The 27,131-nt window shown below is 42.3% G+C and overlaps 1 protein-coding gene across 3 annotated transcripts in view; it reads left to right on the top strand.

The window, feature by feature from the left end:
• Positions 1–27,131, top strand: part of LOC121269935 (NAD(P) transhydrogenase, mitochondrial-like) — an 80,956-nt gene that overhangs the window by 19,032 nt on the left and 34,793 nt on the right. For all 3 annotated transcript variants that reach the window (XM_041175086.1, XM_041175087.1, XM_041175089.1), the window contains exons 4-14: positions 4,031–4,248; positions 5,945–6,032; positions 8,266–8,354; positions 9,014–9,201; positions 17,929–18,062; positions 18,192–18,383; positions 21,124–21,277; positions 22,876–23,037; positions 23,983–24,093; positions 24,973–25,118; positions 26,745–26,940. In XM_041175086.1, coding sequence (XP_041031020.1) covers positions 4,031–4,248; positions 5,945–6,032; positions 8,266–8,354; positions 9,014–9,201; positions 17,929–18,062; positions 18,192–18,383; positions 21,124–21,277; positions 22,876–23,037; positions 23,983–24,093; positions 24,973–25,118; positions 26,745–26,940 — 1,678 coding nt within the window. The remainder of the gene's footprint in view (positions 1–4,030; positions 4,249–5,944; positions 6,033–8,265; positions 8,355–9,013; positions 9,202–17,928; positions 18,063–18,191; positions 18,384–21,123; positions 21,278–22,875; positions 23,038–23,982; positions 24,094–24,972; positions 25,119–26,744; positions 26,941–27,131) is intronic.

The following is a 27,131-nucleotide window of genomic DNA, read 5'->3' as shown; positions in this document are numbered from 1 at the left end:
TAGTGGTCTACAGGCCCCCTAACAGTAACCACAGTGGAGAACAAAGTATTCAAGAAAAAATATTGTGTGCTTGTGATAAAGGGATGGTAATAATCATGGATAATTTTAATCTACGTATAAACTGGAAAAATCAGATTAGAAGTAATAGCCTGGTTGAGGAGTCCTTAGAATGCTCTTGAGAGAGCTTTTCAGAACAGCATGTTCTGGAACCAGCCAGAGAGCAGGTTGCATTAAACTTGGTATTATATAATGTGGCGGGATTAATTAATGACCTCAGAGTAAAGGCACCCCTAGGTAGCAGCAACCACAATATGATTGAATTTTACATCCAATTTGAAAGGGAGAAGAGCGGGCCTAAGGCTAGCATCTTAAACTTAAATTAGGGCACCTATGTGGGCATGAAAGCTGAGCTAGCTGAAGTGAACTGGGAAACTAGGCTAGAGGATAGATCAATAGAGAAGCATTGGCAGATATTTAAAGAGATATTTCAGGGTATTCAGAATAAGTACATTTCTATAATAAAGAAAAATTCTAAGGTGAAGACCTACCATTCATGGTTAACTATAGAAGTTAAGGAAAGCATCAAACTTGAGGAAAAAAGCATACAACTCCGCAAAGATGAGTGGTGGGACAGATGATTGGTCAGAATATAAAGAATGACAGAGCATGACTAAAAGGTTAACCGGGAGAAAGAAATTGGAGTATGTGAGGAAGCTAGCGAGAAATGTAAAAATGGAGAGCAAGAGTTTCCCTAGTAGTAGGTATTTAAAAAGGAAAAGATTAAGTAAAGTGAGTATTGGTCCTCTAGGGAGTGACAGTGGGGAGTTAATAGTAGATAATAAGGAAATGGCGGAAGAAATGAACAAATATTCTGCTTCTTTGTTCACCACAGATGATACAAAAAACATTCCAGCAATAGCTGCAAAGCAGGAGGTGAAAGGGAGAGAGGAACTTGATGAAATTGAAACTACTAGGGAAACAGTACTGAGCAAATTGATGGAGTTGCAGGCCGGCAAGTCTCCGGGACCTGATGGACTACATCCCAGGGTCTTAAAAGAGGTCGCTAATGAGGTAGTCGATGTGCTGGTGTTAAGAAGAGTCAGTATGGTTTTGCGAAAGGAAAATCACGCTTAACCAATTCATTGGCGTTTTTTGAAGGTGTAACATGAGCTGTGGATAAAGGGGAGCCTGTAGACATACTGTACTTGGATTTCCAGAAGGCATTTGAGAAGGTGCCGCATCAAAGGTTATTACGGAAAATAAAAGCGCATGGTGTAGGGGGTAACATATTAGCAAAGTAGAAGATTGGCTGGCTGGTAGAAAGCAGAGTGTATGCATAAATGGGTCTTTTTCTGATTGGCAGGATGTGACGAGTGGAGTCCCACAGGGGTCTGTGCTGGGGCCTCAACTTTTTACCATTTATATCAATGACTTAGATGAGGGGAGTGAAGACATGGTAGCTAAATTTGCAGATGACACAAAGATAGGTAGGGAAGTATGTTCAGTAGAGGACAAAAGATTACAGGTGGATATATACAGGCTGAGTGAGTGGGCACAAATCTAGCAAATGGAGTTTGATGTGGGAAAATATGAAGTTGTTCACTTTGGCAGGAAGAACAAAAAAGCAGAGTATTACTTAAATGGAGAGCATCTGCATAATTCTGAGGTGCAGCGGGATCTAGGTGTTTGAACGCCTCTGTCAAATCTCCTCTGTTCTTCAGGAGAACAACCCCAGATTCTCCAGACTCTCTGCATAACTGAAGTCCCTCATCCCTGGTGCTATTCTGATAAATTTCCTCCACACCATCCCCTGGGCCTTGGCATCCTTCCTAAATTGCCAAGAGTTGGACTCAACACTCCAGTCACAAAAAGTTAGTATGCAGGTACAGCAAGTAATTAAGGCTATTGGAATGCTATCCTTTATTACGAGAGGGATTGAACATAAAAGTAAAGATGCTGTGCTTCAGTTATACAGGGCATTGGTGAGATCGCACCTTGAATACTGAGTGCAGTTTTGGCCATCTTATTTAAGGAAGGATGTAAATACATTGGAGGCAGTTCAGAGGAGGTTTATTAGATTGATATGACTGGAATGAGTGGGTTGTCTTATAAGGAAAGGTTAGACAGACTGAGCTTGTTTCCACTGGAATTTAGAAGAGTGAGGAATGAATTGATTGAAGAGTATAAGATTTTGAACGGCCTTGACAAGGTGGACATGGAAAGGATGATTCCTCTTGTGGATGAAACCAGAGCTAGGGGGCACTGTTATAAAATTAAGGGCCAGCCTTTTAGGACAGAGATGAGAATTTTTTTCTGAGCGTTGTCACTTCAGAACTCTTTGCCTTAGAAGGTGGAAGTGGGGTCATTGAATATTTTTAAGGCAGAGGTAGATAGATTCTCAGACAAGGGCATCACAGGTTATAGGGGGTAGATGGGAACGTGGAAATCAAAACACGATCAGATCAGACATGAGCTTATTGAATGGTGGAGCGGCTCAAGGGGCTGAATGGTCCACTCCTGTTGCTATTCCTTATGTTCTTATGTTTATAGCGCTAGAATTATATGTCTGAACAGGACAAATTACCAAAAGAAGGAAAGTTGAACAAGAGACCTTCTTTAAGTTTGTGTAAAAGCAAAATAATACACATGCTGGAAATCTGAAATAAAAACAGAAAATGCTGGAAAAGCTTAGCAGGTCTGGCAGCATCTGTGGAGAGAGAATCAGAGTTAACGTTGTGAGTCCAAAATGACTCCTCTTCAGATCTAGGAGTTCCAAAGAAGAGTCGTATTGGGCTCAATGTTAACTCCGTTCCTCTCTCCACAAATGCTGCCAGATTTCTGAGTTTTTCTAGCATTTTCTGTTTTTATTCAAGTTTTCCCCATTTTGTTTAGAAGTCCCGCACACACTCCACAACAAACATGAGGTTACTCACTTCAAGCTGACCGAATAACTTGTCTGAACCCCAGGATGCTGTGCTTTACCCTGGGAAATCTGGATTCCCAATTTTAAGTGCTTTCTCAGGAACTTTCTTATGGATTGGTTCAGATGCCAGTTGGAATTAACTATCCATCCAATGTAGTTGCTTTATGATACTTCCCATAATTGATACTGTAAGGGCATGCAGCAGGGAAGGAAACACGACCTCAAAAAGGTCAGAAGAAATTTCTGTTAAGACTGTTATTTTCTTCTGTGAAATGTGATGTGGTAGGTATATTCCTTCCCCTTTAAACTACTTGGTTGCATGCCACTTCTTCATTGAATACTTCAGAAAATAGCATTTTAAAACAGAATGCTTGTTTGACCAGACTGTTGAGCCCATACTCAACTCAAACACACAATTCAGTGCTGCTACTCCCAGCGCTGTATGGAGGGAGTGCTGCACTTTTGGAGTTGCAGTCATTTAGATGAAATGCTAAACCGAGGCCCCATCTGCCTTCTCAGGTGCACATAATCCGGTGGCATTACGAAGAAGAGGAGGGGAACGCTCTCGGGATTATGGCCCTCAATATTTCTTCCCTCGACCAACGCCACCAAAAACAAATGACCTAGGTGTTATCCAAATGCTGTTGGTGTGTTTCTTATGTTACAACAGTGACTACATTTCAAAAGTTCATCATTGGCTGCAAAGTGCTATGGGACATCCTGATATCATAAATACAAATCTTTTCTTTTTCAAGCTGGATCTCTATGATAAGTTAGGTGCTTTTGGTGTGGAACTCAAGTACACGTAAGTCACAGTTGCAATAAATTTTCTCCATCATGGTTCTTTGGACACCTCCCCTGATATTTGCTCAATTCCCTTTCTCAGGAAGTGCCAATCATATTTCTTTACATTAAACAGTATCTATATAAATGCAAGTTGTAATGGTTGCCTCATGAGACTTTTCAAAACCTGTCTGGCAAATTCAAATTTGATAATGATGTTGCTTCTATTACAGTGTTTCTGCCTATCAGAATATTTGTTACTTTGGCACAGTTTCAAGTGTTTATTATTAACCACTTAAATGTTTTTGAAATTTTTTTTTGCAGGTCAGAGCTCCAACCTTCAATAACACCTTGGGAGCACATGAAGCAGACCTACTAAAGGAGAAAGCCACTCTTATCAGTTTCATCTATCCAGCCCAAAACTCCGACCTCATGAATAAACTCGCTCACCGCAAGGCTTCAGTCCTGGCGATGGACCAGGTCCCTCGAGTTACGATAGCTCAGGGATGTGATGCTCTTAGTTCCATGGCTAACATAGCAGGGTATAACAAACACTTTTGTTTTTTTCAGATAATGAAATTGGGTTTTAAAACATGTCTTTATAGCTGTTGGAACGCATTAGCATTTGTAAACCCAGTGCCCCATTGGTCAGTACTCAGGTCTCTTTGCTTCTAATCTGTCTTGATGAACTATTTAAAAACGCCATGTATATTGGAACTAAAGGGGTGGGGAGGAAGAATTTGAGCCTGTTGAGGCAGCCGAGGAACTACAAAAGGATCTAGAGAAAAATTGCAATTGACAGAACCATGGCAGAGAAAATTCAATAAAGCTAGGTGGCAAGTAGGCTGTGTAGACTTTTGGGAGGTTGGGGAGGGACATATATGTACTCAGTTAATGGTGCTGAACTAGCTAAGGGAAAGGCTAACGAGAGGTGGAGAGTGATAGTTGGCTCAGTACTTACCCACGTCTTCCCTATCGCATCAATGCAAACAGCTAACAACAAAGGAAATAGAATACTGAGTTGCATTGCCTGCTCACATGGATATAAAATACCTCATGGCACTATTTTGAAGCAGAGCAGCGGAGTTACCCTGAAGTCCTGACCAATATTTACCCCTCAATCTACATCACAAAAACAGATTTACCTGGTTCATTATCTCATTGCTGTTTGTGGGAGCTTGCTCTGCGCAAAATGGCTGCTCAGTGACCACTTCAAAAAGCACTTTGATTTTAAAGCATTGTCAGTGCAATCTGTTGGTCATGAAAAATGCCTCCTAAATGCAAGGTTTTTTTTACAAGCTTGTTCTTAGGATATGGTGGTTTAGCGGATTTGGTACTGTATTAGCAATTTACAGGGTGAATTCAAATCTAATCATGGCAAGAAGTGAAACTGAATACAATAAATCTGGTGATTTGTGGACTGGCACCAGAAAAATAACCATAAAAGCTGCTGGATGTTTGTAAAGACCCAATTCAAACATTAATACCTCTCAGGGAAGAAGTGCCCACCCTGCCCGCCTTATCTAGCTTAAATGTTGTCTCTATCCCACTCAACAACATTGACCCTATATATGTCCTCAGGGCAACAAAGGATGGAAGTCATTGCTGTCTTGCCAGTGTCACTCATCCCAAGAAAAAAAAGAATTACTAAACGAACAGTACTGAACGTAAGAGACACCAGTAATTAATATAGCACATGTCCCAAAGCATAGAGCGGAATGTAGATTTTTCCCTTCTTTGTGCTTTGTCTACACTATGCTTCAAATAATGAGTGAAACCTGAGAAAGTCTGTCGAGATATCAATAGGGTTGTTCTCTACAGGCAAAAATAATCCTCCTTCAGTATGATGTTGCATTGAATGTTACATTTTATGAAATAATTTGCATATTTGTGGATTCCATGTTATCATTTTAAGTATAGAGGCCTAGGTGTATGAGGAATGACAATGCTGGCCATTGGTGGCTGAGCCTTCAGTTGCCTTGGCCCTGATCTCTGGAATCCCTTCACTAAATCCTTCCAACTTTACTTCTCCCTTTAAAAGCATTCTTGCCAAAACTTCTTGGTCACCTCCCCTAACTCTTATAGATTATTCAGCATCTGTCCCTCTGTAAAGCTGCTTGCAGTGATTTTCTAAAGATGCTAGATAAATGCAATCTGTTATTGGTATCTTATTTTACAATAACTATCCGTTCCTTGCTGAAAATGTTCTCAAATGTATATTGTTAACTTTTTTTTCAGGTACAAGTCTGTTGTCCTGGCAGCTAACCATTTCGGTAGATTTTTCACAGGTCAGATAACAGCTGCTGGGAAAGTACCTCCTGCGAAGGTAAACATTATTTACCGAACTCCGCTATGTAATTTAAAATTCAGTACAACCGTCATAAAGTGATGCTGACTTGTGCATGATTCCAGTCCTACTATACACTCTCCCTCAGTCTGATAGAACCCATCATCCTATATTCTGACCTTTGAAAATGTGTCCTCTTAAATAATGTTTTTTTGAAGCTAAAATGATGACTCTCATTGGTTGACATTGGTACACGTTGCACTGCAAACCTCTAATGATAGTAAAATTAAACAGCATTCTTGCATGGGTTAGACGTCAGTACTTCCAAAACATTCAGAGTTTTTTCCCAGCCCCTGTATCCTTGTGAGTTAATTAATTGAAGGAAAGTTTGTGGCAAACTTCCCTGCTGAATAAAGATGAACTGTGCACGGTTTGCATGCAAGACGTTAGCTTCCTTAGGGTTAAGTGTTTGAGGAGCTAGACCCTCGTGCGAGATAATGTTAACCGTCAAATTGTTCACATGGATGTAAATCCTTCATCAGACAGCAGCAACTCTGCATTACCTTCAGTGCTGGAGCACTGCGACATGTGTTCTCTGAAGTTCAAAAGAGAAGTGAGAGATATTTGCTGCTTTTGTTCAGATGAAGGAAAATGCAGGATATCTTCAGTGGGTCAATCTGTCTGACAGCAAAAGGAATGTCAAGTGCCAGGCACCATTTCTGGTTGTAAAACCTGTACCTTCAAGGCAATAACCATCTTTTCTCTTTCAGATGCTAACAGACCTACTGTACATTTTGAATGTTTTCAATTTGTAGCATTCATAATTTTCTTCCTTTAACCTTATTGAAGACTTCATATTTTCAAAGCACTTTTTGCTGCTTCTATTCTTGCTAGCTTGGTGATATTTTACTGCCGTTTGCAGACAAACTCTTTTTAATGACTTCACTAGTACAGCTTATGTTCCAGATGAAATTGGTTCTAACTATCCAATCATTGAGGTTGATGCTTACTGCATTACCAGGAAACTGGTAACAACTGCTGTGGGCAAAATAGTGATTGAATAGTAAGGATGAAATGGCTAAAAAGTATACATACACAGTCTTTTTTTTTTGTACAGGCCTTGGACTTTTTGCATCATAAACTAAGCAAATTTGATTAAATTATTAGATAAAATCATGTTGGGGGATCTAGGAAATGTCAGACATCTGCCTTCCCTTACTGTGGAGGAACCTTTGCCCATCGAAAGATATCCTAGACTGGCTAAAATTGACTAAGGTCCTCATAATAAGTCAAGAGTTTCCAATAATGGGCAGGTTTGGGTTTCAAGTTAGTTGCACATTTTTAAAAATTATTTTCTCCATATTAGCGGTTTCAGGGCTTAAATTATAGTTAATAATTTTATGACGGCATTTTTATAATTTCCACTCCCCCAGAAGTGAAACTAATCTTAAATCATTACACGATAGGCTTCACATTATATTACAATGTGGGCTTCACATTATATTACAGTGTAATATTGTAATTTGAGCATCCTGCTGCTGCTGATGATGATGCATTGACTGACTAAAAGAGCTGTCCAATTAGTCCTACACACTGCTTCCCTTTTTCCATACTAAATTCAGATACCAAATTCCCTAATAGCAATGTGGGTGTACCTACAGCACAGGGACTGCAGCGATTCAAGAAGGTGGCTCACCACCACCTTCTCAAGGGCAATTAGGGATGGGCAATAAAGGTGGCTAGCAATGAAAAAATAAAAAAATACTGCTTCCCTTTTAAAAGCTATCCTGAATACTATTTACATGGCTGCTTCTGGAATGTCTTATAAACACTCTGCATAAAAATAAAATACTTACCAGCTTTTTTATTCTTTGAATGTTTACTGTAAATTTCTGCTGATGCACCATCCTGTGGAAATAGATTGTTCCCAAGTTATCATATCAACTCCCTTCATATTTTTGAATGTCTCTATCAGATCTCCTCTAAACTTTATCTGCTTAAATGAACGAGTTCTTGTTCTTTTAGGCACTCCTCATAGCTGGTTTCTCATCCCTGAAATCATCATAATGAATCTGTTCTGAATCCTTTCCATGGCCTTGGCTTCTAACCTAAAGTAGAATACCCAAAAATGGACACTGTAGTATAACTGTGGCCGAATCTGTGATTTGTACTAACTGAAGTTTGTCGTAGGTGTTAAGCGCGTAACCATTATAATTACTAATGGTTTTCTTCAGGCTCTCTCTTTAAACTTTCATAATGTGTTGTACACCAGGTACTGGTTATTGGTGGTGGTGTTGCTGGTTTAGCTGCTGCTGGTGCTGCAAAATCGATGGGAGCCATAGTTCGTGGCTTTGACACGAGGTAACATTGCTTTGTTGCATACAAGTAGGCTAAAAATTTTGTTACTCGGTGTAAATATTATTCTATTAAATAGAAAAGAAAACTCAAAAAAAATACAACAATGGTAAGAAATACTTTGGTTATTGTAGCCAGAAAGTTTGAATTTCAATCTCCAGAGGGAGATATTCAATTAAAAGTACATAGGTTAACTAAATGGCATTAGACACTCCACCAAAAGTTATTGGGGTAAATTCATGGAGACCCTGCTATCAATGCAGAGTAGTTCTAAACAGCATTGATTGGAGAATTGAATGCAGGGGTCAACATGCTCTCCCTGCAATACTTTCTAAATTGGTAATGCTGAGAGTGGAATCCCAGGTAATTTATCCTGTTTCAGAAAGTTATTTTGGAAAAAAAAATCTTGATTAAATGTTTAAACCGAACTGATTATGGTGTGTTGAGATTTAAATGTTGGGTTTAAGGGGATTGTTGAAAAGCACTTTTGCTAGCCATTAGAGAGAAAGAGAGAGATAAGTTGGACAAGTTCATGAAGTTACTGAAGGCCCTCATTGATGAATTATAACTAAATGTTCCAATCATCATTGTATCCTAATTCTTTACAGAAACTGTTTCATAAGCTGTTGATCTAAGGCAATCTATCTTGTATAATTCTTTTGCAGAGTGGCAGCCTTGGAACAGTTTAAATCATTTGGAGCAGAGCCACTTCAAGTTGATGTGGAGGAATCGGGTGAAGGGACTGGTGGATATGCTAAAGAGATGTCAAAAGAATTTATTGAAGCTGAATTGGCGCTGTTTGCCAAACAGTGCAAGGAGGTGGATATTCTCATTAGCACTGCTCTTATCCCAGGTGAGTGATTACAGATTTGAAACTCAAAGCATTAATAAGAGTTTTTACATTCTAGTTGTCATTTTATTTGCAAATTGCTTTAAGATCCCAAAAGATTCATGACTTTTTTCCCACTGGGAAAAGGCCAAAGTCTACTTTTCTTATGCACAGTATTTATTTTGTCTCAGCCCATTGGAAAGCTGGTGCATTTGTTTTAGTTCCAATGGCTTAATGAGGACTGATGTTTGTTTATTCAAGCCAGATATGCTTGAATAACTGAACAGAGTGCAACTCTGATTATCATTGCTTTCTTTTGGTGTTTATTTGACTATTGTAGCAGTGATAAATTTCCATGGTCCTAAATGTTACCTGCAGCACCTACAATATTTTCAAGATGACATGACCTAGTGTTTATTTTTGTATGTAATGTTCCTCACTTCCTACTGATGCTTTTACTCATACCAACTGGATCTTATGAAAACAAAGATAGGGTATAGTTCTCCTAGGTGGGTTTGACTGAAGGATCATTGAACACATTTTGAAATACTCCAGCCTTAGTGATAGAGTTCTGGGTGACCAGAAGGTGGCTTGGAGTGTGCCTGATACAAAGTGGTGTTTGGTTTCCCTCTTGCTAATCCTTGTGTCCGTTGCTGGCTGTCTAAAGCCAATCACTAACCACCTGGACAAGGTTGGCATCTCTCTTTGTGCATTTCAAGGTACAATATGAATAGGAATCATGAGATTTTCTGAGAGAGACTTAGCTGTAAAGATATAAAATGATTTTATTTTATTTTTATTACATTTTAGGTGGGCAGTCAATACATTCAGCGTTTGGATTAAAACTGATTAGGTTAATTTTTTTGTCTACAACACCTGGTTATGAAGCATTATCTGAACACAACACAGGGAAGAAAATGGATGGATTGCATTCCACTAACAGAGCCAGCCTGATTTTCCTGCCACTTGATTAAATGGACTTTATGGAGATTACTGTTCTGTGGCATGTGGCCTCAGTTTCTCTAGGCTATGGGTAGGAGAAAATGTCGGCGGGTTCCCGTTCCTGATTGTTATCTAGTGACTGCTTCTGGAAAGTGAGTGCATGTATAAGTGGGGACAGAATTTGGATCAAACATGTTGTCCTTATTGAGGAACAACTTTTTTAGCAAATAAGTATAAAGAATGGTGATATATCTGAAATGATACATATCTCACTGGAGAAGAAAAGCAATGCATAGGTATTTGAAACTGAGTGTCTAGGATATTTATCTGGATGAATTGCATCCTTGCATTCTAAAAGAACCTAGGGAAAAGATAACAGAGGCAGAATCACATCTATCAATTTGTGAAATAGAGGGATAGTGTGACTGGTGGATAGCTAACATTTTTCTTTAAGAATGGAGATAAAACATGTTCAAGGAACTAAGAATCAGCCAAAGGAGAAAATAGAACAAAAATCGAAGCTGAGATTTTCCACAGTGGGCCGAAGTCCGGTGACGGGAACAGGAAGTTGGAGGGCCTCCTACTGGAGAGCTGGGAGGTGAGCACATCAAATCATGTGCTGCTCACCTCATTAATTATGTAGCCGGGAGGGTTATGTTGCATCATGGTTTGGGGTGGGCAGGGAGTCGTACTCCCTGTCGTCTTGTCTGGGTGGCATATTTAAAAGGCACCTGGACAGCAAGTAGTTCATCACCCCAACGCCAGGAGTCCAGGACATGGAGATAGCTTCCAGAAAGCAGCAAGCACCAGCCCCACGGTTCGGTGGCGCCTCCCTGGAGACTCTCCTTCAGGCCGTGGAGGACAGGAGAGACATCCTCTTTCCCAGGGATGGGAGCAGGAGGCCCTCCTGACTCACCGCATCGGCCTGGGAGGAGGTTGCCAGGGTGGTGAGTGCCACAGGGGTGCAGAGGAGGGACCGCCCTGCAGTGCAGGAAAAGCATGAACAACTTAATCTGCACCACCCAAGGTAAGTGAACCTTCTCTCCCTGCCTCTGCTGCCTTTATCCTTCTAGCTGCTAGTGCGCGTGGGTCTGGAGGGGCTGCCACAATAGCCTTTGGGTCTAGCAGCAGTGAATGGTTTACAAAGCAGCTGCCAAAGGGTTAGCAGTGGAGGGACTAATTGTTGAAGGTGCTAGATGGGCTGTCAGTCAAGCAGCCTGTGTGGTCCTGGATAGTGCCCAGCTTCCTGAGTGCTGTGGGAGCTACACTTATCCAGGCAAGTGGATAGCATTCCCTCGAACCCCTCACTTTGTGCCTTGTTCATGGTGGACAGGCTTTTGGGAGTGACCAGGTCACTTATCAGTCACAGAATTAGCAGCATGTGACATGCTCCTGCATCAGAAGTGCTCACAATCCATCTCTCTATCTTTACACAGAAGAAGACAGCGCCCAATAGGTGTGAGAGGGAGAAGACGGGAGGGGGCATGCCCACCGTTTGGCCCCTCTCAGTGGGTTGCCGATCGGGCAGGGGAGGCCTGTGACCATGCATGTGCTGACGGCGAGGTTGGCCTCCCCCAATCATCCGTGAGAGAGCACGCTTCATCTCTGCAAATTGGAACTTGAGGGTGAGGCCCTGTGTTATGTAGTAGGCAGCCTAGGATGGAACTCATTCTCTCCTCTTTCCATTTTAGGTGCCAGGAGGAAGAGAGTCAGGCCTGACCCACACCTGAAATCAGCCCCAGCACGTAGGAAACCTCAGAAGAGGACGAGGATGATCTAACACCTGTAGAGCCATCAGAGTTGTTCACCTGCACCCTCCACCAGCCCAGAGACACGCACCTCGATGGTTCACAGATCTAGTTTAAGCTCAGGCTCACACCCTGGTGGTCACCTCACAGACACGTGTCTACAGCAGGAGGAGGCAGTGACAGCCAAAGTTGCCAGTATTAGGAGGAATGCTGGAGAAGAGGCCTTTGCCTCTGAGACAGATGATGAGCCTCTGGGAGTGGTCATGGAGAAAATACTGGACTATCAGCGAGACACAGGGGAACATTAGGCAGGGGTGTCAGAGGCTCTCAACAGCATGGCACGCGAGGTGGAGGAGCCCTTCTGCATGCTGTCTGATGTAGTGGTTCTGACATGTGAGCGCATCGAGGTCTCCATGGGAAGAATAGCAGACACCATGGAGTATCTGATCCAGCAGAATGCCCAGTTTCTGCTGGAGATGCGCTCAGACCTGCGCTTTATCGCTGTAGACATGGATGAGCTTTCACAGTGGCTACGCAAGAAGGGGATGGGGCACCTCAACCTTCCTCCAGGCGCCCCTTTTCCTCAAGGAGTCAGGGAGGGGCCCTCAAGGCAGCCAAAGGGAGGAGGAGTGTCAGGCAGACACCAGTGGGGCTTCCATCCTGGACTCTCCAAGGGTGTCCATGTGTGCCAAGTCCCCTCCCTCTGCCTGTGACCCCATCAGCTCCAGCCTCTGGGACCGCTGAGGGTGCACCTGACCTAGAGCAGGAGACCCAAAGAAAGCCGGGGTCCTCCAGGCTCTGCACTTCCTGGTGATGCCTGCCAAAGTCATCAGAGACAACTGGGCTTGGTAGTCAGCAGGCTGCCTCCAGCTCTACTGCAGATTTCGGGAAAGCACCTGGACGAGCTGGTAAACAAGAAAAATGAAGACTTATTAGGTTTATATTAGTGGCACAGGTATAGCCATTGCACCTTTTATAAATATATTAATCACTGTACTTCACGGAGGTCTCCTGGATTTCTTGCTTGCTGCTTTTGTTACCTGAACACCCTCTCCACCACCTCCCCACCCCTTCCAGGGGAAACCCAGGCTGGGTCTGTGTCACCCGGAATGATGTCTGTACTTGGAGCCATCGTTCTTTGCCATGGCTTTTGCAAGCCATATGTGAGAAGCCTCCGGGTCACACTATTTCCTATCCCTTCCGTGCCCTTTGGAGTTTGTAGAGAGACCTTTCCCTGTCAGGATAGACTATCAGGGTTGTCCTTTAGTTGTCCAGTTGAGCTGACCATGAAGCTCCTCCCACCTAGCATTTTTTAAGCTGGATGTCAAGGGCGTTGACACCCTGATTTGCCTTCGACTGAGGATTGCGTGCTTGATATTCCAAACTATCTCCACCTTTTACCCTATTCCACCCCTAACCCCTACCACCATAGACCCCCCCTTCCCCTTGGTTACCTTCACCCTCCCATTTGTCACCCTTGAACCTCTCCCCAGCACCTACAGCCCTTCACTGTCAGAATTGAAATGCCTCCTCTCCACAATGAGCCCACACCTGCCACAGTCCTGATGCCCACTCTGATCCTGCCCACTCCCAAGGTCCGTGTTAAACTTTTTATCTTCTCTAATGACCCAGATAAGACCTACACCTGCCACAGATGCACCCTTGCCCTCCTGCCCTCCCACCCTACCACTTCTTGCTGTCCCCACACAGTTACATTGCCCTCCCACCACCACCCTCAGTTTGACCCCAAGATTCCAGTGTCGACAGCACAGGCCCCTCCCTCTGAACACCATTCTCCCCCCTCCAATGCTCCCTGGCTTCTCACCTCTTCCCACCTAGCCACCTTCAAGGCACCCTGGTTTCTTCCCCCACCCCCAAATTTGTCTTCCAGTAATCCCCCCCCACCCCAGGTTGTACCACACCTTACCTCCGTGAGTTCCTCTGGTGATTCAGGCCATGGCTTTTCAGGTAAGTGCCATCTCACCACGTGAAAGCCACATTGGTCCAGCCGTGAATCGGACCAACGTGATTTCCTGCCGGCAGGGTGCAGGATTTGCTGCAGGGTCGGTGGTGGTGGGGAGAGAACATTCCAGTAGGCTACTTATTTCCATAACATCAACAAGGTGCTAATCCGGTTCCTGACAACCTTTCCGGGGGTGGGGGAATAGCAGTCTGCCTTTTTCCTGTCATGACAATTCCTACTGTCATTTCTCACTATCATTCCTCCCCTCATATTCTCCATCCCCTCCCACCATGAACCCCACCACTGGCGGGAGGAGAAAGTTCTGGCCCTAGAAATCAACAACATAATAGTGAAGATGGGTTTCAAAAGGGAAAGTCTTCCTTGACCAACTTAACTGAATTCTTTGAGAAGGTAACAGGCAGAGTTGACATGGGTAATACTGGAGATATAGCTGTCCAAAAGCCTTTGATAATGTACCACATAATAAACTAATAAATAAGATCAAAGCATGCGGAGTCAGGGAACAAGTAGCAGAATAGATAGATGGTTGGCTGAAAGACAGAAAGAAAAGAGAGGCTGTAAAGTTGACTATTCAGAATTGTGGAATCATCATAAGGATCCGTACAAAAATAAAACACTGCAGGTGCTGGAAATCTGGAATTAAAACAGAGAATAGCCACCAGATCAGGCCGCATCTTTGGAGGGAGAAAGAGTTAATATTTCAGGTCAATGATCTTTTTCCTGAACTGAACCAATTCTGATGAAAGATGCACACAGACAGCTTTTCTGATACATTTGTGTAAATTCGGAGCAGACAAAATGAGTTGCAGTCTCCTTGTGCTAGAATTCAATGTTCCACTGATCAAGTACCTTCCCAGCCCAATTGTCTAGGTAAATACATAAAGAATGGGCAAGTGAATGAGGTACTACTGAACTCCCCAAATCAGGATAAAATATCCCAGAAGGGAGTTTCCCTTTGGAGTTGAGATTTAATGGGACAGAGAAAGAGCATTAGATATTATACAGAAAATAAGATTATGGTGTAGCACCCATTTGCCTTAAATCGAGCAGAATATTATTGTTTTGAGCTGACTTACTGCTGGTATGTGGTATACTTGCAAAAGGATGTGTACATGCATTTAGGTTTTAGGTAGTGTTGTTTTCTGCTGGTTTTATAAAGAAATAGAAAATATACTTTTACACAGTGCTATGCTTTTGAAATTGAACATAGGATATCAAGAGTAGCCATATGATAGGACAAAGTATTCGAGAAAATATCGTGTGCTTGTGATAAAGGGACGGCAATAATCATGGGTGGTTTTAATCTGCACATAAACTTGGAAAAATCAGATTGACAGTAGTATCCTGGATGGGGAGTTCTTAGTTTGCTTTTGAGAGAGTTTCTTAGAGCAGCATGTTCTGGAACCAACCAGAGAGCAGGTTATATTAGACTTGGTATTGTGTAACATGACAGGATTAATTAATGACCTCAGTGTAAAGGCATTCCTAGGTAGCAGCAACCACAATTTGAATTTTACATCTGATTTGAAAAGAAGAGTGGGTCTAACACTAGTATCTTAAACTTAAATAAGAGCAACTTTGGGGGATGAAATCTGAGCTAGCTGAAGTGAACCGGGAAACTAGGCTTAAGGATAGATCAATAGAGAAGCAGTGGCAGACATTTAAGGGGATACTTCGGAGTATTCAGAATAAGAACACTTCTGTTATAGAGAAAAATTCTAAGGAGAGGACACACCGTCTGTGGTTAACTAAAGATGTTAAGGAAAGCATCAACCTTAAAGAAAAAGCAAAGCTGAGTTGCTGGACAAATAATTGGACAGAATATAAAAAACTGCAGAAGATCAATAAAAGATTAATCAGGAGAAATAAACTGGAGTATGAGAGGAAGCTAGTGAGAAATGTAAAAATGGATAGCAAGTGTATTTAAAAAGGAAAAGAGTAAGTAAAGTGGTGTTGGTCCTCTAGAGAGTGACAGTGGGGAGGTAATAATAGATAATAAGGAAACGGCGGAAGAAATGATCAAATATTTTGCTTCTGTGTTCAATATAGAAGGTACAAAAAACGTTTTAGTAATAGCTGCAAATCAGAAGATGAACGGGAGAAAGAAACTTGGTGAAATTGAAATCACTAGGGAAATGATACTGAGCAAATTGATGGAGCTGCTGGTAAGTCTCTGGGTCCCAAAGGACTACATCCTAGGGTCATAAAAGAGGTGGCTATTGAGGTAATCGAAGCACTGGTGTTAATTTTCCAAAATTCGCTAGATTCTGGAAGGGTTCCATCAGATTGGAAAGTAGCAAATATAACCCCTCTATTCAAGAAGGGAGGGAGGCAGAAAACAGGAAACTATAGGCCAGTTAGCTTGACATCTGTCATGGGGAGTTTATTAGAATCGATCATTAAGGAGGTTATAGCTGGGCACTTAGAAAAGCTCAGGGCAATAGGTAAGAGTCAGCATGGTTTTGTAAAAAGAAAATCATGTTTAAGCAATTTCTTGGAGTTTTTTTGAAAGAGTAACATGAGCTGTGGATAAAAAGGGAGCCTGTAGATGTACTTACTTGATTTCCAGAAGGCATTTGATAAGGTGCCACATCAAAGATTATTATGGAAAATAAAAGCGCATGGTGTAGGGGGTAACATATTATCATGGATAGAAGATTGGCTGGCTGGCAGAAAGCAGAGGGTATGCATAAATAGGTCTTTTTCTGATTGCCAGGATGTGAGGAGTGGAGTCCCACAAGGGTCTGTACTAGGGCCTCAACTTTTTACGATTTACATCAACGACTTAGATGAGGGGAGTGAAGATATGGTAGCTAAGTTTGCAGATGACACAAAGTTAGGTAGGAAAGTATGTTCTGTAGAACTCTTGAGGAGGTTGCAGATGGATATAGATAGGTTGAGTGAATGGGCAACGATCTGGCAAATGGAGTTTAATGTGGGAAAATGTGAAGTTTTTCTCTTTGGCAGGAAGAACAAAAAAGCAGAGTATTACTTAAATGGAGAACGGCTGCATAATTCTGAGGTGCAGAGGGATCTAGGTGTTCTAGTACATGAGTCACAAAAAGTTAGTATGCAGGTACAGCAAGTAATTAAGAAGGTTAATGGAATGCTATCCTTTATTACAAGAGGGATTGAACATAAAAGTAAGGATGTTATGCTTCAGTTATACAGGTCATTGGTGAGACTGCGCCTCAAATACTGTGTGCAGTTTAGGTCTCCTTATTTAAGGAAGGATGTAAATGCATTGGAGGCGGGTCAAAGGAGGTTTACTAGATTGATACCTGGAATGAATGGGTTGTCTTATGAGGAAAGGTTGGACAGACTGGGCTTGTTTCCACAGGAGTTTAGAAAAGTGAGGGGTGATTTGATTGAAGTATACAAGGTCCTGAACGGCCTTGACAAGGTTGACATTGAAAGGATGTTTCTCCTTGTGGGTAAGTCCAAAACTAGGGGGCACTGTTTTAAATTAAGGGGTTGCTCTTTTAGGACAGAGATGAGGAGAAATTTTTTCTGAGGGTTGTGTGACTTTGGAATTCTCTAACTCAGAAGATGGTAGAGGTGAGGTCATTGAATATTTTTAAGGCAGAGGTAGATAGATTCTTGTTAGGCAAGGGAATGAAAGGTTATCGGGGTTAGGTGGCAATGTGAAAATCGAAACACAAGAAGATAGAAACTAAGAACAGGAGTAGGCCGTTCGGCCCTTCGAGCCTGCTCCGCCATTCATTATGATCATGGCTGATCATCCAACTCAATACCCTGCTCCCGCTTTCTCTCCGTACCCTTTGATCCCTTTCGCCCCTAGAGCTATATCTAACTCCTACTTGAAAGCATACAATGTTTTGGTCTCAACTACTTTCTGTGGTAATGAATTCCACAGGCTCACCACTCGCTGGGTGACAAAATTTCTCCTCATCTCCGTCCTAAATGGTCGGCCATGATCTTATTGAATGGTGGAGCAGGCTGGAGGGGCCGAATGGTCCACTCCTGTTCCTCTTGCTTATGTTCTTATGTCCTAAGAAGGAAGGGTGACCCACTTTGCTAATACTTGTATAATCTTTTGTTTGTGTGCATCTACAGGAAAACGTGCACCAATCCTTATCACCAAGGAGATGGTGGAAACAATGAAGGATGGCTCAGTTATTGTTGATCTCGCTGCTGAAGCTGGTGGAAATATAGCAACAACAAAACCTGAAGAAATTTATGTACATAGGGTGAGTAAAAGACTCTTAGAAGTTTGTTTTCTGTTGTTGCCATTTATGTTCATTAACAAAGAATACAGTCTGATTTTATTTCTGTGAATTTCGACTTGTCTTTGTTAACTCGCTCCTCTCATTTGTTAGGGTGTGACCCACATAGGTTATACAGATCTGCCAAGCAGAATGGCCACACAGGCCAGTAGCCTGTACTCGAACAATATTTTAAAGCTGTTGAAGGCAATCAGCCCTGACAAAGAATACTTTTACTTTGAGCCAAAGGATGAATTTGGATATGGAACGGTTGATCATGTTATCCGAGGCACTTTAGTAATGCAGGTGGGTGTTCTTGTTATACAGATCCCTGTTTCGAATTTATTCTGAAAGACGTCGGACAGAATTTGAGTACGCAAGTGAAAAAGGTTAAAACCTCGTGTTAAGTAACGTAAAATATTAACTTGTATTTTAATTTTGTAATTTTCATTAAAAATGAGGTGTAGTTGGGCTGTGCAGTGTTAGGATAACCCATTTAATGTTCATACACTATCAGTCCTTTATACAAGGAGTAGCAACATGTCACTGCATTGCTGGCAACTGCTGCTCCTTGTCTTCATATTTAAATGAATCCTATTTCAATCCAGATTCCCACTAAAATTGGAGGGGAACTGTAAAATCAGGAGGGATAGTTACTAGTAAATTATCACAATACTGGAGGAAATGAGGAAGTTTAATGGTTGAAATGGGGAAGAAAATGTATTTGTGGGTGCCAGCCAACATGACAATGAGCATTTTGGTGAGTTGCATTGTATGGATCTCTTTGCGTTTTGGGTGAAACTGTTCATAATCTCAACATCCTATTTGACCCCAAACTCAGCCTCAGGCTCCTTTAACATCTCCAGCTTGGAGTCCGCCTACTTTCGTCTAGTAACATTGCCCTGTCTCTGTCCTTGCATAAACTGCTGAAACCCTCATCCAGATGTTTGCCACCTCCAGAGTTGACTACTCCAGTACTCTCCTGGCCAGCTTCCTCATCCTCTGTAAACTGTAACTCATCAAAATGCTGTTGCCTCTATCCTAACCCCATCAAATCATTCTCACTGGCATACATTGGCTAGTGGCCCACCAGCATCCAGGCCTGAATTTTCTGCTCCTGTTGGTGGCGGGCATGTTTGGCGGCGTGAGTGGACAATATGGCGAGAAGGCCAAAAATCGTTTTTTACGCCGTTGTGAAGCCAGTTTGTGATTGTCCGTCAATGGCAGACCGCATTTGTCACTACAGCACATCAGGAACCTAAGTTCAATACTTCAGCATCTGCATAAGCCCTGATTGCCGTGATGTGCAACTGGCAGGCTGAGCCTCGCTTGAGATTTTGAGGATTTTTTTTTTGCCTACCTTGCTTCAGGCAGCGCTCGTGGTCATCAGTGCCAGGCTTCATAAGCAGCACCACATCACCTATAGGGGGGCTCACAGGCAGGTCTCTACCTACCAGACCAACCGTAAGGCCGGGGGGCTTTTCAATGGCTGCAGGGTTAGGGCTTGTTTGGGGAAGGGGGAGAAATGGCTTCAGGAAAGGGAAGGGGCTGCAGGATGAGGGCTTTACTGGGGAAGAGGGATGGGTATCCTAGGGTGTGTGTGGGGGGAACATGTAGATCTGTGCAAGTGGCCTCAAGATAGTGAGGGCTGAGGAGGCAGTCTCCAAAGGAGATGAGGCCAGATGGAGATGCGAGGGTGTGTGAGAGAGACTGAATGGTGATTTCCCTTGAGCTGGTTGTGATTGAGATGCCAGTGAATGTGTGATGGGCTTGTGAGTGTGAGTTTAGAGTGATGAGATGGTTGCTTTACCCTGGTGGCATGAATGAGATCATTCATCCTCTTTCTGCACTGGATGGCCGATCTCTTCTGTGCAGCGTTGGCACTGACCACCACTTTCATCACCTCCCAAGCCAATAGAGGTATTAGGAGGGGGAGACAGAGACACAAAATTTGGTCAGAGAAAAGCTTTTTCAGGGATTGTCTTAAAGAACGACAAAGGAGAGGCAGAGGTTTAGGGTGGAAATTCCAGAGCTTAGCATCTGGGTAGCTAACGGCACTGCCAGTAATGGTGCAGAGGAACACAGGGTTCTTGGAGGGTTATAGGGCTGCAGGAAGTTGCAGAGATAGGGAAACCATGAGGGTATTTGATTATGTGAAGGAGTGGGGAACTTGCTGGACCTCCTGCGGCCAGAGCAGGGGGTGGGAGGACATCATGGTGGGCAAGTCTCCAAAAGGCATTCCAGTGACAGGTCACTGAACTCTTCTGGCTTTCAGGGCCGTGTCTTTACTGGAGCAGCCCTGGGCTGCGGGCATTGAGGGGCTGTGCGCGGTTGCCATTTAGATATGGCGCCCAGAATGAGGAAACGGTGAGGTAGTGGCATGGCGGGCAATTCAGAGGCCGCCCACCAGCAAGGTGACATGTTTCCTGTGGCTGCATAATTACTGAGGGCAGGAGGCAGATGATACAGTGCACAAACCCGCCAATGTGGTTGGCTGGTAAAACCACCATTTTTCACACCCACTACCGCACTTAGTGCAATTCTACACCCCTAGAGTTTTTAAATTCTCATTCACATAATCAAATACCCTCATGGTTTCCCTATCTCTGCAACTTCCTGCAGCCCTATAACCCTCCAAGAACCCTGTGTTCCTCTGCACCATTGCTGGCAGTGCCGTTAGCTACCCAGATGCTAAGCTCTGGAATTTCCTCCCTAAACCTCTGCCTCTCCTTTGTCGTTCTTTAAGACACTCCCTGAAAAAGCTTTTCTCTGACCAAATTTTGTGTCTCTGTCTCCCCCTCCTAATACCTCTATTGGCTCAAGGTTAATTTTCAACTGACTATTGCTTCAGTGATGAGCTTTATGTTAAAGATGCTACATAAGTGCAAATTTTCTGCACAAATTTGTACCAACAGAGTTGAATCGTTCAATTGATTGTGTACTCCTTGACTAAGAAACTTCAAATTAGAAGTGAAAGCTAAGTCATTCTTCATTTAATAAAAGTGATGAAATTATGAAGCTTAACACTTTCCACCATCGCACGCAGGAAGGCAAGAATTTATTTCCAGCACCTCAACCCTTAACTGTTCCAGTGAGTGCACCTGTTAAACAAAAATCAGTAACAGAACTTGAAGCAGAAAAGAAAGCCATGATTTCTCCCTTCAGAAAGACAATGACTTCTGCTGGTATCTATACAACAGGTAAGGCCAAAGGGAAAAAAACGCTTGCTCTTTAATTGGGCCAATAAAATTGATGCCGAAGTTCTCCAGTGTCACTGGGCAAAAATCCCTTTTCAAAGGCTGCCAATGAACTATAATCTAGCTGGGGTCCAATCAAACAGAAAGAAGTTTAAAATAGAAACAGAAAATGCATCAAAGATTCAACAGGTCTTGTCAGCGCCTGTGGAGAGAGAAGTAGAGTTCATGTTTCCAGTCCAATATGACTCTTCTTTGGAACGTTTGACTGGAAATGTTAACTCTGTTTCTCTCTCCACAGATGCCCCCCCCACCCAAGACCTGCTGAGTTTTTCCAGCATTTTCCGTTTTTATTTTGGATTTCCAGCATCCGCAGCGTTTTGCTTTTAATTTAGAGGGAAGTTTAACGTGAGCTCGATTGAAATTTTGTTGCCTTGATGCTTGTGGATTCCATTCCCACTCCAATACCATGTGGCAGTGGACAGGACCATGGATGAGTGATGAGCAATCAGAGCAACCCTCCCTGCTGGTTTCTGCTGTGCCATGACCTTCCAATCTGGACCCCTGTCCAAGTACAAAGTGGGCATGACACTGCTTAGCCTCTAAGGTTAGATAAGGTCACACATTTTCAGAGAAATATGGCTTTGGGCAAGATGTTCTGCAAACAGCAACTGACTTGTTTGTTGCTCTTTAATTATCATCTTGTACTGTGTAAATCAAATTCCCATTTGATTCATAGTTTCCTTAATCAGATCAAAGTAATTCAATTTATTTAAGATTATTGACAATAAGTGTGTGCTAATCCTATCAGAGCACTTTTTTGTTTAAGACGATTGACTTATTGGGCTGAATTTTCAGGGGCCCCAAAGACGGGAAGAGAAATGGGACAGAGTCTCCGAGAAAGGACGATGCCGGCTGACGTTGTCATTCTTGATGGTGCCGGCCATTTCGGGGGAGGTGAATTCGAGCACTGGACAGGTTGCCTGTCCCCCATGAGGCAGGAAGGCAATTAGCCTCATTTAAGAGCCTGGAAAACTTTGTGGGGGGGGGGCGTCAGATCAGCTGCCTGTAGACAGGCACCCAGCGGGAGATGGGGCTGCGCTTGGCAGGCTGAATAACTCTCCTGCCTCCAAGAGTGGGAATACAGCCAAAGACCCCACCCTGTCGAGAGGGATTACCCTGCACCCCCACCCGATGGCTGCTTTTTCTGTTTCAGAGTTTCTAAAAAGTGGCTCAGGGGGCACCACCTTGTTGAAGTGCCCTCCTGGTTACTTTGTACTGCAGCTGGGTGCTGCTTTGAAGCTGGAAGAGCTCTGAGTGACCACCCCCCCTCCCACCCTCAGAACTTGTGTGCTGCCCTTAGCTGGACAGTGAACCTACCTAGATGCCAGTTAAGGGCTCACCCAGTTGAAAATCTTTAACCAGTTTCCCGCTGGTTCTCTGGCCTGAAAATAAACCCGACTTCTCTTTTCCTGTCTCCATGGTGAATACCCAGTTTGTCTGGTTCCGTTAGAAAAATATAAACATGTACTTCATGCTAACAATAATTAAGTAGCTCATCAAGTTTTATTGCGGAAGTAGCACTAACCAATGTTGATTCACAGGTTTGGCTGGAGTTCTCGGGTTAGGAATAAGCTCTCCAAATGCTGCCTTCACTCAGATGGTTACGACCTTCGGTCTAGCGGGTCTGGTGGGATATCACACAGTGTGGGGCGTCACTCCAGCTCTGCATTCACCACTAATGTCAGTGACGAATGCCATCTCGGGTAAGAATTTTGCAAAGTCACACTCAAAATTGTAATGTATTGGCATAACCTCTATGAAGTGCAAGGAAATGTTCTCCGATCTGGATGTATTTATCTCAGTTTTTGCATGTCTTGCTTTTCGAAATTATTTACGTGAAATAACCTGCAAACCTGAGTGTGTAAATGCAGAAATTCCTAGAAGGTTTTTTTCTGTGTAAAGTGTACTTTTTATTAAAGTCACATTTCTGATTTTACTTTCACCAGACTCTACGGCACAAGAATTGAGTGTCCTGTCCCTAGTCTCCCTCACTGACACTTAGCCAATCCCCAGACTGATGACTACGAGGCTCCTTACCTATGCTTACCTCTGATTTAACATTAGTGGAGTATAGGAGCGGACTCCTGTCCTGTCATTCTACAAGCACTTTCACATTGAGTGAAATCAGTACATTCCCACTGCTGATGGACTTTGTATAACAGCTTGGCCTACTGAGACTTAGTATTAAAAGTTAATACTATTATCAGCCTAGTGAGAGGCCATTAGGTTTGCCACTTCAGCAATTGAATGGAGCCAAATTTATTTTCACTTTAGCTGTGAAAGTTGTGGGCCTGGCTTCTCACAAGGCTTGATCAGGAGTGATGACAGCATCTGCTAAAGTGAATGAGGAGGCAAAACGTCTCCATACACTGGTCCACTTATAAGTAGTAATTAAAAAATAAAGCTTTCTACTCAGGTGCTACAAAAATGTGTTGAAATGTGGAACCACCTTCAGTAATCATAAAGTTTACTCCAGTAAAATGTAACTTTGTAAACCACCATTGTCAAAATTTTGTAGAAATGCAATTGAAAGACTGTATGGCCTTGAACGTTATTTCAATAAAGCAGAAAGAGAGGAAGACAGATCTTTAAAAAGCCTTTTTCCCTTCACTGTGTAATTTGCTCTTGTGTTTCTATGCACTCTTCAGGCCTTACAGCTGTAGGTGGTCTAGTCCTAATGGGAGGAAGTTTCTTACCATCATCTATTCCTCAAACACTAGCCCTACTGGCTGCTTTTATATCATCGGTTAATATAGCAGGTAAGTTCTGTGGCAGTGATAGGGTGCCACTGTTACTTGTACAAGTGAAGATGAGCTGCGGATTTGGGACTCAACAAATCTATCCACCTGGCTATATTAATTGATGGGATTCAATTTCCTTTCCCTCACTGTGTTATGTTCTAACGTGGTCAGCTCGCACAGATGAAACTAATGCTGAAGCTTGTAAAAATGTTAGCATGCTGAGGGGAGGGCAAGAGCTGATGAATGAGTTTCTCCATAGTTACTTTTATTTGCTGAGTGAGCAATGATTGCAGTTTGTTCTTTATTCATCACTTTTATTTTGAAACCTGCAAATCATTCGAGACACCCCACCCCTGCCTTGCCCACATTAGAATCTATCTTTTCTTTTCTCAGAGAATTTATGTCCTGTTTCTCAATGGGGCTGAGTGAACACAATTCCAGCTCAACCCCCAACATTCTTCACTAATTTTTGAAGTGGTCCTAGAGTCCGTTTTATTACCATTCAGTTTTCAGGTGAGGGGGCCCAAGCTTTACCTGTGACCCAGCAGTAAGGTGGTCTGAACCTAAACTCCCACACTCCCCAAAATGCCCTAATGCCCTTTTCACTGAGCAGCTTGTCACGTCTCTCCTTAAAGGATTAGTGCCTCAATGCGTGCCATTGAGCTGATCGGAAAAGCAGTACAGTTCACCGTATAAACATTGACCAAGCAATTTCATTTCCTCATGTTTGGGAGTTACTCATTTTAAACTGATTTTGGGTGGAAATGGGTGCTTTAAACTTATAATTGACATTGATGTTTTTCATTCTTGTTGATTAGACATTCTTGTTAGATCAATTTAATTTAGGTGTTTGCAGTAAAGTAAAGAATGTTTGGACATGTACCTTTTTAATTTCAGGTGGTTTCCTTATTACCCAGAGGATGTTGGATATGTTTAAACGTCCCACAGATCCACCTGAATACAACTATCTGTACGCGCTACCAGCAGCAGCATTTGTTGGTGGCTACGGTGCTTCTTTGGCCAGTGGATACAACATAGAGCAGGTTGAGGCTACTTCCTCTCTGTTTACTTACCTTTCCAGTTCATTTTTCTTAAGAAAAGATGAAAACATGTTTGAATTATTAAGTTCAATTATTTGTGTTTCCTGCCTTTGGGATCACAGGCTGCCACTTCCTTATAATTTCGCACTAATTTTACCTTGCCCCCTAATTGGCTTAATTTTTTTTCAATCAAAAGTATCTTTTTTATTATAAATTGTGGCATTATATTCTTAAAAATTCAAACAACATGGGGCTTAATTTCCTCTGTGCATTGTTAGTACATTTGCACAAAGTTACTTTTATGGGCTTTTTTAAAAAAATAGTAATTAACACATTTGTTTTAAACAGTTTAACACTACTTTAAAGAGCATATGAAGGGATTTCATATGAATGCATTAAGCAGCATACAACCAGAGGAAATTTAACTCCCTCCAACACCCTGACCCATTATTTGATATATCTTGAAATTGTTTATATTGGCTAACAGTGTTGTGAATAATAAGTTGATATGCTATTCCATTTGTTCTTTTCATTCATCATTCTGATGCAGAGAGTGAAAAGGCAACTTGTGCTGAAGGGGCAAGCTGGTGGAGTTTAACACCTATAAAGGGATTTTACACTTTCCAGTTGCTAACAACTCTCATGTAACAATAGTTGAAAGTTAAAAACGGATCCAAAATTCAAGTTATCAATTTAATGGTTAGCTGTCAACATGTAAATGCTAAGCTTTTAAACTTTCTCAAAACCCCTATGCCTGAGCAGATTTTTAGTCACCTCACCTTATCCCTCTATTGGGCTTGGCAATGATATTCCTTACACCTCTTTGAAGCACCTGGGTTCTCTTTTTAACACACAGGATGCTATGTATTCATGATTTATTGTTTATATTGGGCACTACCCAGGACTTGGTTTTAAGAAAAGGAGAGTACCAGACCTGATCTCTGAATCAGGTGAAAGTGATCACTTGTATCAATCCTAAAATTTCTGATATGCCTAAGCAAAGCCCAGACATCCTGAGGTGAGCAGTTTTAATTATTGATTCTGGCTTTCAAGCATTCTGAAGGGCTAATAAAATCCAAGAAGGGTAAAATTAATTATATGCATAGCCAACACAGAAAAGCCTGTCAAGCCAGTTCATAAGTCTTCCCCATTCTGTGGCAATAAGGGAAAACCAGGCCAAAACATTTCTGGACAGCAATTAATAATGATAGTGCTTAGGGTGGGGGAGCAAGACCAAATATCAAGGCCATGGGATAAGTGAACCACTTTTTGAAGCACTTAGAAGTCTTTTATAGCGACATATTATTTCATTTTTCCATAATATCCACTTGGCTTACCCACAATATGTGAAGAAATAAATGAATAACTGCATTTAAATAATAGTTATAAAAATAGCTATATGTAAAGCAGAATCCTTATTTTATAGTACAAGGTATTTCTAAGTTTAATTGGGAAACAAGTTCAGTTTTGCTGTACTTAATTGGAAAAAATGTTTAACGTTTTTTATTAACTTTTAAAGTTTGAAATATGGAGTTTAATATTTCGATGGACGTTAAATTGTAGCTGAGCCAATGTTGGTAACATGTTGAAATTTATGGTTACAATGTAATAAATGTGTTGCTCTTGCAGATGATGTACCTTGGTTCAGGCCTGTGCTGTGTTGGAGCATTGGCAGGACTTTCTGCACAAAAAACAGCCAGATTGGGAAATGCACTGGGTATGATTGGTGTAGCTGGTGGTTTGGCTGCCACTTTAGGTGCAATTAAACCCTCGCCAGAACTTCTGGGTCAGATGTCTTCTGCCATGGCAATGGGTGGAACCATAGGTGAGCAAGTAAATCTGGTTAATATGACCATCGACACATGTATCTAGTGCAGATTAACTTGGAATACGTTCAGCATTGAGTTCTACGCAAAATGGCTTGAGGGATCTTAAATCCCAGGACTGTTTGTTCTCTATCTGCCTGTAACAGCTTGGCTCACAATCCTCCAGATTTTTTTGATCTGTTGGTGAATA

This window comes from Carcharodon carcharias, chromosome 26 (genome assembly GCF_017639515.1).
Source record: "Carcharodon carcharias isolate sCarCar2 chromosome 26, sCarCar2.pri, whole genome shotgun sequence".
Classification (NCBI taxonomy): Eukaryota; Metazoa; Chordata; class Chondrichthyes; order Lamniformes; family Lamnidae; genus Carcharodon; species Carcharodon carcharias.
This window is presented reverse-complemented; position numbering and strand designations above follow the sequence as displayed.